This window comes from Silurus meridionalis, chromosome 3 (genome assembly GCF_014805685.1).
Source record: "Silurus meridionalis isolate SWU-2019-XX chromosome 3, ASM1480568v1, whole genome shotgun sequence".
Taxonomy (NCBI): Eukaryota; Metazoa; Chordata; class Actinopteri; order Siluriformes; family Siluridae; genus Silurus; species Silurus meridionalis.
The window spans coordinates 20,080,236-20,094,965 of record NC_060886.1 but is presented as its reverse complement, the minus strand read 5'-3'; the positions used below and the strand labels follow the sequence as shown (position 1 = coordinate 20,094,965).

The window sequence follows — 14,730 nt, the reverse complement described above, 5'->3', positions numbered from 1 at the left end:
TGTTTGTGGATCGCACAGTGCTGCGAGCTGAGCGCTAGGAGCTGAGCTGAACGGACGGGACGGCGGTGTGTGTTTTGGCCCTGTGGACAGCGCGCGCGCAGAAGTGTGTGTCCCTGGATCTTGATGGGCAGAGTGTGGAGGCAAATGTACCCTCAATACCCCTACTACTACCCGCCCTACCTGCACGCCAAGGTAGGACCCAGGATGCCAAGTGTATGCACGGGGCTACACTGCGATCGCGCTGAAAAAGGGAGTCTCGGGGCGTTTGAGCAAAAAAACGCGTGAAACATTCGCAAAACGTGAACGCGTTCACTTTTTAAGTTTGTGTGTTTCAGAGCTCATGGAACACTCCCGTTTCTGCAACTGCGACGGTGTCTCGGTGTTTTTTCCATGCTGCGTGTGTGTGTGTGTGTGTGTGTGTGTGTTGGATTCTGTGGTTATGTCTTGCGTGTGCTATAAATTTCACTGGCGATTACATGGCTCGTTTGTGCCAAGTGTCCAGGTGAAACACTGATTCCACATTGCTGGCTAGAATAAACACTGTGAACGATCGAATTTGAAAATAAAATCTCAATATCACGGCCGAATCCCCTGTGCCGAATTATTAACTCTTACAGTGTCTCTTACACAGTGTCTCTTACTGTGTCCAGCTGGTCTTATATAAACACTGTAGGTGTTATTTACACATTGGGGATTTGTTGTAATGATGATGGCATGCAGCCTGTATTTTTAGTCTGAGTCTTTTCCTTCTTTCGCTAATAGTGTGTATATTATGCAAAAACCCTATCTATCTATCTATCTATCTATCTATCTATCTATCTATCTATCTATCTATCTATCTATCTATCGTTTTAGGGATTGAAACATCACTAAATATGTTATGAGTTACTGATATGTTATCAGATTTATCACTTGATCTGTCTCAAAACTTTAAACATGACTAATATATATATATATATATATATATATATATATATATATATATATAAATATATATATATATATATATATATATATATATATATATATATATATATATATATATATATATGTGTGTGTGTGTGTGTGTGTGTGTGTGTGTGTGTGTGTGTTTTCATGCCAGAGGGCACAGCCCAAATCAATGCTTAGGCATTTCCTGGGTGGAGTTGATTCAATATGTTGTCTATTAGCATGATACATATTTTGCACCTGTTTCATTTCGTTGTCTCAGGCCGGCCTACTGCAAGTGCTGCTGAAAAAAACGTGCCATGATTTTCTTTGTTTATGCTAAGGATTTAACATTTGTAAAAAATGGCATTTTAGGTTCCAGCAAGAGAAAATCATTCTCCATGTTTCTGACAATCATTAGTAACTTTAATGAAAGTGCATGCACATGTCAGGTTTAAAGCACGGTTTATTATTCTCTTTACATTACTGATCAGGCTAGAGGGTGGGCTGATATATTGTTGTACATTCATGACTGATTATTTCTTGATAAACCATAAATGTACAATTAAGCGTCTGGGAACATATAATTGACGCTACATTTCGAACTAGCAGTTTTTATTTTCTTACAGAATGGAAAAAAAGGAGTGTGGGATAGAGTGTGCTGGACTTTGTAATAAAATAAGCACAGCTGGATAAAGCAGAAGCACAAGGGGGGGTACACCGAACATTGTTTTACGAAATGTTGACTTTGTGGGGATTGAGCCATATATACAAAATAGCATGTAACTTTAAACAATGGCTTGCATGTGGCTATTCAAAGATTATTCAGTATACAAGCTGTTATATGATGGAATGAATACTTGCTATTTATGCGATAGTTTTTAATAATTTTTGTTGTTTTTAATGCATTCCTTTTTACTGCAGATGCTTTCATAAGATAAGGACAGACACCGAGATGAGGAAAGAATGCTGTATTATTTCTTTCAGGGTTGTGACAGCAAGCTTTGATCTTGATCTAAAAGGCTTTGAGACAGCATATATTGACAGGGAAAACAGCATTGCTACAAGCATGCACAAGAGGATAATGAACAATAAACACATTCGATGCATCCAAATACAAAAATATACTCAAGTAGTTACATATCCAAGACCATGAATATCTATATGAGTTTAACACAGAACTTATTGCATTATTAAGTGTCCATATTACAGACCAGATAAAAAGGGCTAATGTCAGTGATGTCTTTTCTACTGTCTTTAATAAAGTTTTTATTCCCAATAATTCATAAGCATAAGTTTCCTTCTAAGATCATATCTCTTATAGTAAATGAAATGCACACAGTATTACATGTATTTAATGTAATGTAGTGTAATATAACTAAATCGCATTTTTGATTTGTTGTGCAGATTAAAAATAATGATAGTTATTTAGGTATCAACCTTTCTTTGCGAAATTAGAGTCTGAATCTCAAATCGACTCAGTAAGCATTGGTATTTTGTTCCTTAAAAGAGTAACTATTTGCAAACAATTTCCATATAGTGTGCTTATTTAACAATTGTTTGTGAGCTGTGCTAAAACTGAAAAAAATATTACTCTGGTGATATTTTTACATTTCCATGAGTTTAACATGAAACACGTCCTTTGTTCCTATGAATTTTTGAGCAATTTTATTTTATGCAAAAAAAAATAGTTTTTGGTGTGTTGCCTCTGAGAGCACAGGCCTTTGATGGGAAGGGTTTGAGCACATTGACTTCCATTGGACATTACACACTGAGCTTGCCAACAATAGCATTAGTCTGAGGCTGAAAAAGGCCTATACAAAGTTTACAATATAGTCTGAATAGTTGCCTGGCAGCAGAATGTACACAATTAAAGCACAGTACGGTCATGCTCATTATGTGTACTCAGGGTCTGACAGAACGCCCATTGTGTTCATATGACTCTCATTCTGTTTTTTTTTTTTTTTTTTTCACTGGCACAGGGAAACACTCCAAAAGCTTATCAGTGCTCTGACATTATCAATCAGATACATGCATATAGGTCAACCAGTAATCACCCTGCCATTCTGATATGTGTAAACATTTCATTAAATGAATATGTTATGAAATAAGTTAAATGAGTGGAACAAGCATTGGATTATTGCTGCTAGATGCCAGCATTCTATTGCATGATAAGATACAGAGTAAGTGCTGAATTCTTGTCTTGCCGTGTTTATTGCTTTCTGACTTTGTATGAGATGAATATTTTATTTTCGAAAGGGATGAAAAGTGATAAGAATAGAAAACTGGAATAGAGATAGGATACAACGGTCAGTGTGAAAAAAATAATAGAAATGTCAAAGTCATTCATTTTGCCTAAAGCAACATATAGATTTTAGTTTTAGATATAGTTTTATTTAATAATCACAGCATGTCTGGATTCTTAGTGTATGAATTTCACAGCTTTGATACCACAATAACACATTTTTTGACACAGCTTCATAGTCTATTTCCACATACTAATACATTTATATGTATTAAAAAAAAGTTAATAGAGACTTGGCCTAGCAAAGTGCATTTAAAAAAATGTGAACATTCTGTGAGTTTTTTTTATAGTTTTCATCCCAAGAAAGGTTGAGAAAAAAAACCTTTGAATGCAGAATTTTATAGATATAATTATGTTTTAATGCTAGATACGTGGCTGGGTTACCTTTACACAAAAAAGAACCATGCAGAACAATTCCAGTGAATATTAAGACATTGACTGAGTGCATGTGCCAAAATCACATTTTTGTAAGCTGTTTAAAAATATTTATAGCTTCATTATAATAGGGCTGTGTTTTTGCATGTGCAGAAACATTACTTTAAGCTCAGAGCTATGCTGGAGAGCTTGGGTTTCTGTTAAAAGGGACAGAGTGTGTGGCAGAATGCAGGGTTTTCACCATGCCTACTGTCTCCTCACATTGCAGGAAGCTAAACTCACCTCAGCTGCCTCTCTCATTAGCTCTAATCATGTGCCTGTGTGCTGTCTGGCCTTGGAGAACCCACGGTAAGAAAGACAAATTGATATGTTCCTAATACAGTTTTAGTTTAGCAGTCAGATATACTTTATACTCATTATTTTTTTCTGACCTCAATGTTCATTGTGTTACCGGCTCCATTTCTGGTTTATTACTGTTTGTCAATCAGTGAATAGGGAAATAATAAGGAGCGAGAAAATAATCAATCCAAAGCAAGTATTCCCGAAAACTCACTAGCAGAAGAACTCACTATCTGAAGCAGAAGAATTGTAACTTGGTAATAAATTAAAAACATGTAAAAGTCTTAATGTAAAGTTTAAAATGTTTCGTCTTGATACAATATCTCTGCTCTAATTCAAGCTATAATGTCCAAATTTAGTACATTTATGAAGGTAAAATAACTTTAAAAGCAATAGTCATTGGTGGCTTTGTAGTTGTGGATCTTGATTAATAATTCTGGTACCGCCAAGATGTCACTTCTGGGCCTTTGAGCAAGGTATGCTTGATCTGAACAAATCACCATGCAGCATGTGTATTTGGTTAAGAGCAAAATGAATAAATGGATATTTCAATGTAAAATTAAAAGCTGTCGGTGCACAGAGACCGGCATTCTGTGACACCCAAAAGTTTCAGGACAGAGCATTTTTTTAACCCTAATGCAGGCAGGAGCAGTGATCTTTGTGATGTGTTTGCCATTTTCCTGTTCAGAATGTTCAGTAAATATGTTATACTGGGTAGGTTCCTTGTAGAACAGAAGTTCATTAACAAATGTAAAGGGGAGGTACCAAAAATAATAACTACAGGAACTGCTAGTAGGATTTAAAAAAACTGTCCTTTTGTCCCTTCTGGTAGTACATTTGTATATCTTTTATTCAATTTAGTTATAATTATAACGTTACAATAGGTTTTTCCTGTCTTCTACTATATTTCGTCTCATACTCAGCACTCCAACCCTTCCCCCAGCCATGTCTTCATTTTTCTGTCCCTCACGCATGCACATTCTCCACAGCTCACTACATATGTGTGTGAGTGTGTGAGAAAGAAAAAAATGCTGTCTTCCTGTGTGGCAGAACAGCGTACACACCCCCCCTTACATGCACACACAAACACACGGTGTTCTCAAAGTTCATAGCGACACACTCAGTGGTGTGGCGGTTGCAGTCGACAATGATTGCATGGCCTCCTCAGAAGAGTTTGGGCCCTCGTCTGCTCCTCATCAACAAACGCAAAAAGGTAAATACAAATCTGGGAGTTTTGAAAACACTTCAGCTTATGACACAGTCCTTACTCAAGAGTCGCCGTACTACTGTCACTGAAAAAGATGTGTTTGATAATCAGAGGAAACAAAAAGGGTAGTGAACAGGAAGTAGCATTTTGTCATCTCTTGGTATTGAATAGTATGCAGGCTGTATAATTGAGAGTTAGCGAGATATTAAGAGAGAACAGAGCAGCACTCCATTCTGGTTGGGAGCAGCTATGAGAGAAATCTGCCCAGCCCAGTTGCAGCCTCATTTTTACTAACACGCTGAGTTCGAAAACCACTTTTTCATTTCATGCAGAACATTCATCTCACTTTCACCTCAATGCTTCTCAAGATGGTTAGCTGTAATAGAGAGATTGAGAGAGAAAGAGAGCGAGAGAGAAAAAGTGGCATTAAGAATGTGTCCAGCATGTAATGGTGCATGTGGGCCTATCATGTGTGGGTGTATATACAGTGCTGTGCAAATCTGTTTGGCTCGCTGAAATATTTACATATTTTCTCTTTAATGTTAGTCTTTTGCACTAGTGCAGCAGGAGAAAAGGATACATTTCACTAAATTATCCAAACAAAAGTGTTTCAAAGTGTTAAAAAGGAAAGAAGTTAACCAACAGATCATTCAGGCTGAAGCAAATGAGACACTTAGCAGCTCCAGAAGAACTGCTCCATGATCTCCTAAACACTTACATAAACTTTCCTGCCAATTTATATAAGAATGCTTTGTGTTGTTCTGGAGAAACCTGGTCTAAAGTGTGGCCAAATGTTTTCTGGACTTCATCTACTGGATGGTCTGTACACTAGTGTTTATAGTGGTATGTCAATTAGTCGATGTACATAAACACTTTTTTGAATTTCATTATTTGAAAGCTCCTTTGCTTTTCCACTTTTTCTGTACATGACTTTTGTACAGTACTGTACATCATTAAATATTTTAAATAGTATTTATATTTGCATTTGCACCAAATTATTGCTTAAAAAAAAAAACAAGCATACACAAAAAAATGGTAGGAGTAAGTGACCTCACTGTGCACTTTCCTCTGTACACTTCTACGCACTTTGTCATGTAGACAAATATCAGTGGAAGACAGTTGGTTCTTTTTTTCTATTTTTTGGCTTTGTGTGGATGGAGTCACTGATGTTTTATAGTTAAATCAGGTCTTGACACCGTAACTGGTGTTGACATTTTTTAAGGAAAAAAAAATTACTACTTGTTTATTACTACTAATAGTCAATTACTGTTTGTTTACTATTATTATGCTTGGGGTTTGTTTTGAAATAATATACTTTATAATAACAATTCTATAACATCTTTGGTTACTATTTCGTTCTTTGCTCATGTTTTGATGAGAAAGCACTGAATTGTCTATCCACAAATGTAGGTGTTTGGAAACACCTTTTATCTTTTTTGAAAGACACATGATGTTCCTTTTGTTTATATGCAACAAACTAGCATTTAAAAAAAGGAAATTATTTACTTTGAAGAAGCATATATAAATGTACACTGTAGACAATGTCTTCCCTTGGCATGAATAACAGCTTTATACACTTTTGGCATCCAGACAGCATCTCTGAATATTCAGGTGAACTACTTTGCCATGCGTCTTGTAAAATTTGCAAGAGGTGTTCCCTTGATGGTTGGATATTTCTTTCTGTCTATTTGATGCAGTTAATCCCAGAGCAGTTCAGTGGGATTTATGTGCGGTGACTGGGCAGGCCATTCTATGAAAGATAAGAGTGAATGTGTGCTTTGTAACATTGTCTTGTTGCAGGCCAAATGGAATTGCATGGCATTGAAGTATGGATGGTAGTCTTGTTGGTTCAGTATTTCTTTTACACAAAATAAGCCTAAAACCTTTCCTGCTTCAAAATTCCCCCAAGCCATTAAGCTTCCACCTCCATGTTTGACTGTGGGTGTGAGGCAGTCTGCTAACATCTTTTCTCCTGTCCCTGTTCTTTGGACTCATCTGTCCCTGGCACCTTTTTCCAGTTTCTTTCCAATCCACTGTACATTTCTTATTTATGTTTGCCTTTTACCTAGTTTGTTGCTTATAAAAAGAAGAACATGCTTGTGTTTCAAAAACTATAAAAGACTAGGCGTTTCCAAACTTTTGGTAGGTACTGTAGGTCAGCATACACAGTGACGGACTTGGAAACTGCAGAAGTACTAAAACAAATCTACATAACGCACACATGACAAAATTAATAAATGACAAAAGATTTCTTTGTCATTAATTGTGTAAAGAATGCAAAGAGATGCAGAAAAGGAAATTGCACTCTGCTGTAATGTACATGTGCTCTAACGTACATGTACTCTAACCTTTTCTTAATCCATGATCAAAAATAAATTACAGCATACACCTGATCGTCTAAACACACCACCTCACTCAGACACCATAGATTTCTCCTTACTCGTTTTTTTTTTATTGTATTATTTATACACCTACATGGTTCCACAACTGTTTATGTAATTATGAAGCGGTTTTACACACCACTGTGACTGCATGAATGTACCCCATCATCGTATATATATATATATATAGGTGCATCTTAATAAATTAGAATATCATTAAGAAATGTGTTTATTTTAGTAATTCAATACACAAAGTGAAACTCATCTATTATATAGATTCATCCCACAGAAACTGATATATTTCAAGAGTTTATTTCTTTTAATTTTTATGATTATGGCTTACAGCTAATGAAAACCCAAAATTCAGTATCTCAGAGAATAAGAATATTGTGAAAAAGTTCAATATTCGAGACTCGTTCTGTCACACTCTAATCAGCTAATTGAATCCAAACACCTGCAAAGGTTTCCTGAGCCTTTAAATGGTGTCTCAGTCTGGTTCAGGCTACACAATCATGGGGGAAGACTGCTGACTTGACAGTTGTTCAGAAGACGATCATTGACACCCTGCACATGGAGGGTAAGATACAAAAGGTCATCGCTAAAGAAGCCGGCTGTTCACAGAGTGCTGTATCCAAGCACATAAATGAAATGTTAAAAGGAAGGAAATAATGTAGTAGAAAAAGGTGAAATGAAGCCCATTCAAGAATTTGGGGGAGATTCACAAAGAGTGGACTGCAGCTGGAGTCAGTGTTTCAAGAGCCACCACACACAGAAGTATCCATGGGCTACAACTGACGCATTCCTGTGTCAAGCCACTCCTGAACCAGAGACAATATCAGAGGTGTTTTACCTGGGCAAAGGACAAAAAGGACTGGACTGTTGCTCAGTGGGCCAAAGTGGTCTTTTTAGATGAAAGGAAAGAAAATGTTGCATTTCATTTGGAAATCAAGGTCCCAGAGTCTGGAAGAAGAAATGAGAGGCACAGAATCCAAGCTGCTTGAAGTCCAGTGTAAAGTTTGCACAGTCAGTGGTGGTTTGGGGAGTCATGTCATCTGCTGGTGTCGGTCCACTGTGTTTTATCAAGTCCAAGGTCAGCACAGCCATCTACCAGGAAGTTTTAGAGCACTTCATGCTTCCCTCTGCTGACCAGCTTTATAGAGATGCTGATTTCATTTCCTAGCAGGATTTGGCACCTGCCCACACTGCCAAAAGCAACAAAAGTTGGTTAAATGACCATGGTGTTGGTGTGCTTGACTGCAAATTCACCAGACCTAAACCCCATAGAGAATCTATGACGTAATGTCAAGAGGAAAATGAAAAACAAGAGACCAAAAAATGCAAATGAGTTAAAGGCCACTGTCAAAGAAACCTGGGCTTCCATACTACCTCAGCAGTGGCCCCTCAGCAGTGCTGTCGCATGATGACTGCCACAGTGATCACCTCCATGCCACGCTGAATTGAGGCAGTAATTAAAGCAAAAGGAGCCCCTAATAAGTATTGAGTACAAATACAATAAATGAACATACTTTCCAGAAGGACAACAATTCACTAAAAATGTTTTTTTGATTGGTCTGATGAAGTTTTCAAATGTTTTTAGATTGAAATATATCAGTTCATGTGTGATGAATCTATATAATATACAAGTTTCACTTTTTGTATTGAATTACTACAATAAATCTTGTTTTTAATGATATTCAAATTTATTGAGATGCACCTGTATATGTTGTATATCTACAATTTTATTTTCATTACTGTAGTGTAGGAAAAATCTTTGCCCTATTCCAAGTTTTATATTTTTACTTTTTAATATGGATAAATTGTAGCTTTACCAAAATGATGGCATTTCCCCTAATCAAAATGTGATAGAGTTCAGGTATTACCTGCAAAGAATTTTAGCTTACCATGTTAGAGTCTCAACAGACATGCATATCTGGCACGAAGCAAAGATCTCTATGTGTGTGTGTATGTATGTATGTATGTGTGTGTGTGTGTGTGTGTGTGTGTGTGTGTGTGTGTGTGTGTGTGTGTGTGTGTGTGTGTGTGTGTATATTCATGTCTGTTGAGACTCTAACATGGTAAGCTAAAATTCTTTGCCGGTAATACCTGAACTCTATCACATTTTGAATAGGGGAAATGCCATCATTTTGGTAAAGCTACAATTTATCCATATTAAAAAGTAAAAATATAAAACTTGGAATAGGGCAAAGGTTTTTCCTACACTACAGTAATAAATCTAAGATGGTAGATATCCCATTTAGCAAGCACGATTAGTATTATATTGCCAAGAAAAAAATCAGAAATAATTTACCAACAATTCCAATAAACCAAACTAGTTAGCAATTTTTACCATAATCGTTTAATCTATTTAACAGTGTTTTTTGTTTATTTTGTAAAAATGTATTACTGGATATAATTATTTTCAAGTCATGGAGGATGAAACAAGTTATCTGTAAAAAAAAAAAAAAAAATGATCTGCAGTATGTGTGAGTGTTTACCATCATAAGATGAAATAACTAAATTAGAAGAGATTATTCATAATGCAGTGTTCTGCTTAAGACCACATCAAAATGTAGAACAGCAGACAGAAAGTGCTGAGGTCGGGGGATATTTTAGTAGATAACAGGAAATGCCGACTTGAGGTATGAGGACAAGCCATCAAGGTTTCAGGTATAGAGGGAGGATGTGTGTGTGTGTGTGTGTGTGTGTGTGTGTGTGTGTGTGTGTGAGAGAGAGAGAGAGAGAGAGAGAGAGAGAGAATAATGTAGGCTAAGGGCTAGTGTGTCTACTACACCAGGGAAACCAGTTTAATAGTTATATAAGTTGTGTGCATGTGTCTGATAGTTATTATTTTGACTTTACTTAGATTAGATGAGAATGAGTGGGGTCTGTATTTGACTATATATATATATATATATATATATATATATATATATATATATATATATATATAATTGTTAAGGTGTATGTGTATCTTGAGTAATTGTGGATTGTAAAAGACCAGTTTGCCTTATATGCATGTAATATTATGAGGTGCTCCTTTAAAAAAAGGGATATTTTTGGGGTGGGGGTACATGTTTCATTTTTGTATGGAATAATAGCTTATTTAGGCTTGGACAGCAAGCTCCTAAATTCTATATTAAAACTGATAAATCTTCCTACTTTCTATTTTAGAGAGAGAGAGAGAGAGAGAGAGAGAGAGAGAGTTCACAAAAATATGCCCCTGATTTAACTAACTACAATAGTTTGAAAGGAAACAGTAAGGACAGATTGTGTTGAATAAAAATATGGTTATTTCGTCCTGCAAAATGTGTTAATCCAGACCTGAACATAAAAACCACACACTAGTTAATGGCCGCACACTGGAATGTAAAGCATGCACGCGTAATGAAAGAATAGGAAATCTGGGGGTGAGGTGGAATATTAAATGGTTGATATGATAACTTTCGAATTGTATATAAGAGATGAGACGCACCGACGTGTACACGTTGCGGATTGAATTGTCGGGGCAGATAAAATAACACATCAAATCTATAACTCTGTTCATACTGAGTTCTTTGCATCTTGAAGCACCCCTTCGCGAGACAGCGGAATGGTTTGCTCCGTAGTGGGAGGGTTTGTTCTGTGGGGAACTCAACACAGATCAATGAACGGAGCTAAACAAACGGGTTGGGCGATCGAACTTCAGGACGGTCGTGGGATGTATAAGCACTGCGTTTTAACCTTTAATAGCGTTTTTCCTGGCGGTTTTTGTGTGCAGAAGAGTCAACGTTGGATTCAGTAATCGCATCGGCAAGGTCTCTGTGTTTTATAGAATAGAATAAACAACTTTATTGCCTTCCAGTCGCTTGGATATTGACACTTAACGAGCGAATAACAATTGACAGTAAATCGTCTTTGCGGCGCTACACCGAGTCCGAGGATGATTTTTGTGAACTCTGGCAACCCGCTCAGAAATACATTTCGGAAACAGGTAAAAAAAAAAAAAAAAAAGACAAGAAAAAAAAAGCACGATTTTCTCATTACTGCTACTGTTGCCGCCTAACACAAAGTCGGGCTTGATCCTACCGGCCGGATCATGTGTGAGCACATCACACTGTGTTGAGTTTAAACACTGTAACTCTTATCATAACCAACACGCTGGGTGGTGTTTTATTTAAAAAATACTGTTTTATTCAAACAGATATTTCTTACCTTGAGAAATCAGCCTATAGCATGGCCTATTCTAAAATCATTGCCGTTTAGACTGTTTTTAACCATGGTGATTATGGGTTATAAAGATAAGAGCCACTTCCTATCTGTTTGGTTATAAGCTGTATGTCTGTATATTTATAAAACATCCTTTTTCATTCACAAACTCGAATTTTCAAAGATCAGCTTATGAGATTGAAGGTTAATACATTCATTCTTTCACCAATGACCTACAACTGCAATGGCAATAACATACTATTCAAATTTCCCATGTCATCTTTTACACATCTGCTCTTAATTCCTGTAATCTTTCAGCCGCTTGATAAAAGTTTAAAGAAGAAAAAAAAAAGAGTTTTGGACATCATGCATTCGAGCTAGGTTTCCTACGTGCTAGATACGATCCTGATCCGGGGTTAATGTAAGGGCAGGACAGATCGGATAAGTGAGATAAGAGACCGTAGACATTTCAGAGCCCTAGAAGGGATCTTTGGTTGTTGGACGTCTTAAAGATCGAATGTAGAGATCTACTGTTCTCACAAAGGGTTTCATGTAGAGCCCGTAGTTATCCAGTGATCCATTAGAGAACCCTAATGAAGAACCTTTGTTGTCTGCAAGTGTATATCTGTAAATTGTAAAAGAATCGTGTAGCATTGTTTGTCATGTGGGTCGGTGTAAATGGTGATAAAGGATGGTACGTTGTGGTTTCAGAAGCAATAAATGATCTCATATTTTATGAGTTTGTCAGAGCAGAGATGGCATTAAGGGCTAGACTAAAGAGGATTAAATGCACTTTGAGTTTGGGTTAGCAGTATGTGAGCTGAGCAGGGAGAGGTTAGGAGCTTTCAGGGTGAGGCCTCTTACTGGTAAGCCAATGTATTTCCAGTACGGATATGACTAGCTATCTGAGTCTGGGGCAGGCCGATAACAGTCTTCCCCCTCCTTATACTGTCTTTCATTCCCCCCCTCCCCTTTTTTCACTCACGCTCTCCTTTCTGTCAGAGCTGAATACACAACAGTCAGGAACAATCAGGCTTTGAGATGGTCAGAAAAGCCAGGTCTGCTGGAGTGTGGCCAGGAAAAAGAACTGTAAAAGTGGACAGGGCTGCTTTCTCCTCAAAGATGCCCTTTGTCCTCTCTTAGGTCTAACCAATGTGGAACGCCTCATGGGAGAGCGCATGTCCTTTACTGGGATCATTAGATAATGTTTTGACTTTAGGAAGATTTGATGGACAACCTTGCACGTACGTAATGGGAGGAAGAATGAATCAACTTTTCTCTGCACAGAAAATATGTAAAGGGGAGGGTGATATGACAAAAATATATAATAAAACCATAATAGAACATATGATTATTTTATATGCATATATACTTTTGGGAACAAACCTGCAACATAACAATAGTTGCATTGAAATGAACATTTATCTACCTATTTCCAATGAGAACATTTGTAAAGCCCATGTGTTGTGGATGATTTCTGTGTCTGAATCTCAGAAAAGTATATTGTGGCAGCATATAATCAATGCCGTATTGTTGAGCCCAGATGAAGACTAGAAAAAGTCCCAGTCTTCTGCTATTGCAATGCAACCATGCCAGAGTTTGCCTTCTGCCTTCTTTGTTGCTTTTCTGCTTACCGTGGTTGTAAAGAGTAGTTAATTGAGCAACTGTAGCCTTCTATTCAGTTCAAACCAGTCTGCCCTTTTTTAAAAAAAAAAAAACTCCCTGATTAATAAGGTGTTTTTGGACAAAGAACTGTCTCTGACAATGTTTTTTCTTCTTCTTCTTCTTTTTAGTAGTTTATATTAACTCTATAGACAATCTCAGGAGAATAGACTAAAACCCATGCCAGCGTCAGAGTCACCAAGAACAAAATGTTTTGCTAAGATGAACTGAAGCTCATGACCTCTAGCTGCATGATTGTATGCATTGTACTGCTGTCGCATGATGACTGATTATATAATTGCATGAACATGCAGGTGTTCTTAACACTATGGAGAGGGAGGCAGTGTGCTCGTGTGTATTGTATATGTGCGTTTTGTAGGTTTGTAATTATTAACCGGAGCCCATCTGATTTATTTACTCATATCATCTCAGGGTGGTTTATTTTTCTACCATCAGCTCGTTGTTCATTAGGGATAAACTTGTAGGGAACTTTTACAAAGCTGCTTTGTAACACTATACACAATACAAATTAGATGTAATTGTTTCTAGACATAATTTGCCAGATCACTATATATTCATAGTTTTCCAGTAATGTGTGGCAAAAATTCTTTATTGTATATATATTTAAAAAGGGAACAGGATTGGGCCACTGTGTTTGAGTCAACTAGTACTTTAGTACTGTAGTACTAAATTATTATATACTGAAGTCATTCTTTTTTCACACATCATAGCACACAAAACTCATTATGATGTCCTAGTCTGCAGGATTATCTGTGATTATTAAGTTACATTTAATATCAGATGTAATTGAAACAGAAATTGTTTAATAGAGTTCTCTGACATGGATTACTAAACACTGGAATTGGATCAAATTGAAAAATAATGCATTTGTAAATAAGTATGTTTAAATGGCAAATTTGTGATTGTGGCTTTCATTGGTTTACTGTTTATTGTGTAGAACTTCCAGCATCCTGCTCAAACTCTATCCTCCTCGCAAGACTTTTTCTGATGAATTTCTCATACTTTATCCGTTCTGTTTTGTGATTGTGATAAGGTTAGCCTAATAAAATATGCAAACTATAGCTGTGGTTCTTCTGGATCCTGTCTCGTTTGCCATGCTGTGGCCTCATAGCTTCTGTGCAGCTGTTTTACAACTACACTGTGAAGTGCCTTCAGGTTGCCAGACCATTTGAATAGTGGCTTGTTCCAGTCCAGCTGCTTAATTGCATTCTTTGTACGTAGACCTTTCATGGAGTGATATCTTGCTCACCAGTACTGGATTTGTCTGAGCTGAGGCCTGATTTTCAGCACTCTGCAATATTTGTCTCAGACAGCATGGGAGCTGCACT

General features: G+C 36.9%; 1 protein-coding gene across 6 annotated transcripts in view; it reads left to right on the top strand.

The window, feature by feature from the left end:
* LOC124382656 (RNA-binding motif, single-stranded-interacting protein 1) overlaps window positions 1–14,730 on the top strand; it is a 56,996-nt gene continuing 42,266 nt past the window's right edge. The window contains exon 1 of one of the 6 annotated variants that reach the window (XM_046844729.1): window positions 1–192. In XM_046844729.1, the coding sequence (XP_046700685.1) occupies window positions 124–192 (69 nt within the window). In that variant the 5' untranslated portion in view covers window positions 1–123. Of the gene's footprint in view, window positions 193–3,932; window positions 3,956–5,052; window positions 5,160–11,171; window positions 11,505–14,730 lie in introns of those variants that run through there. The other 5 variants (XM_046844726.1, XM_046844731.1, XM_046844727.1 and 2 more) reach the window with 5 other exon arrangements.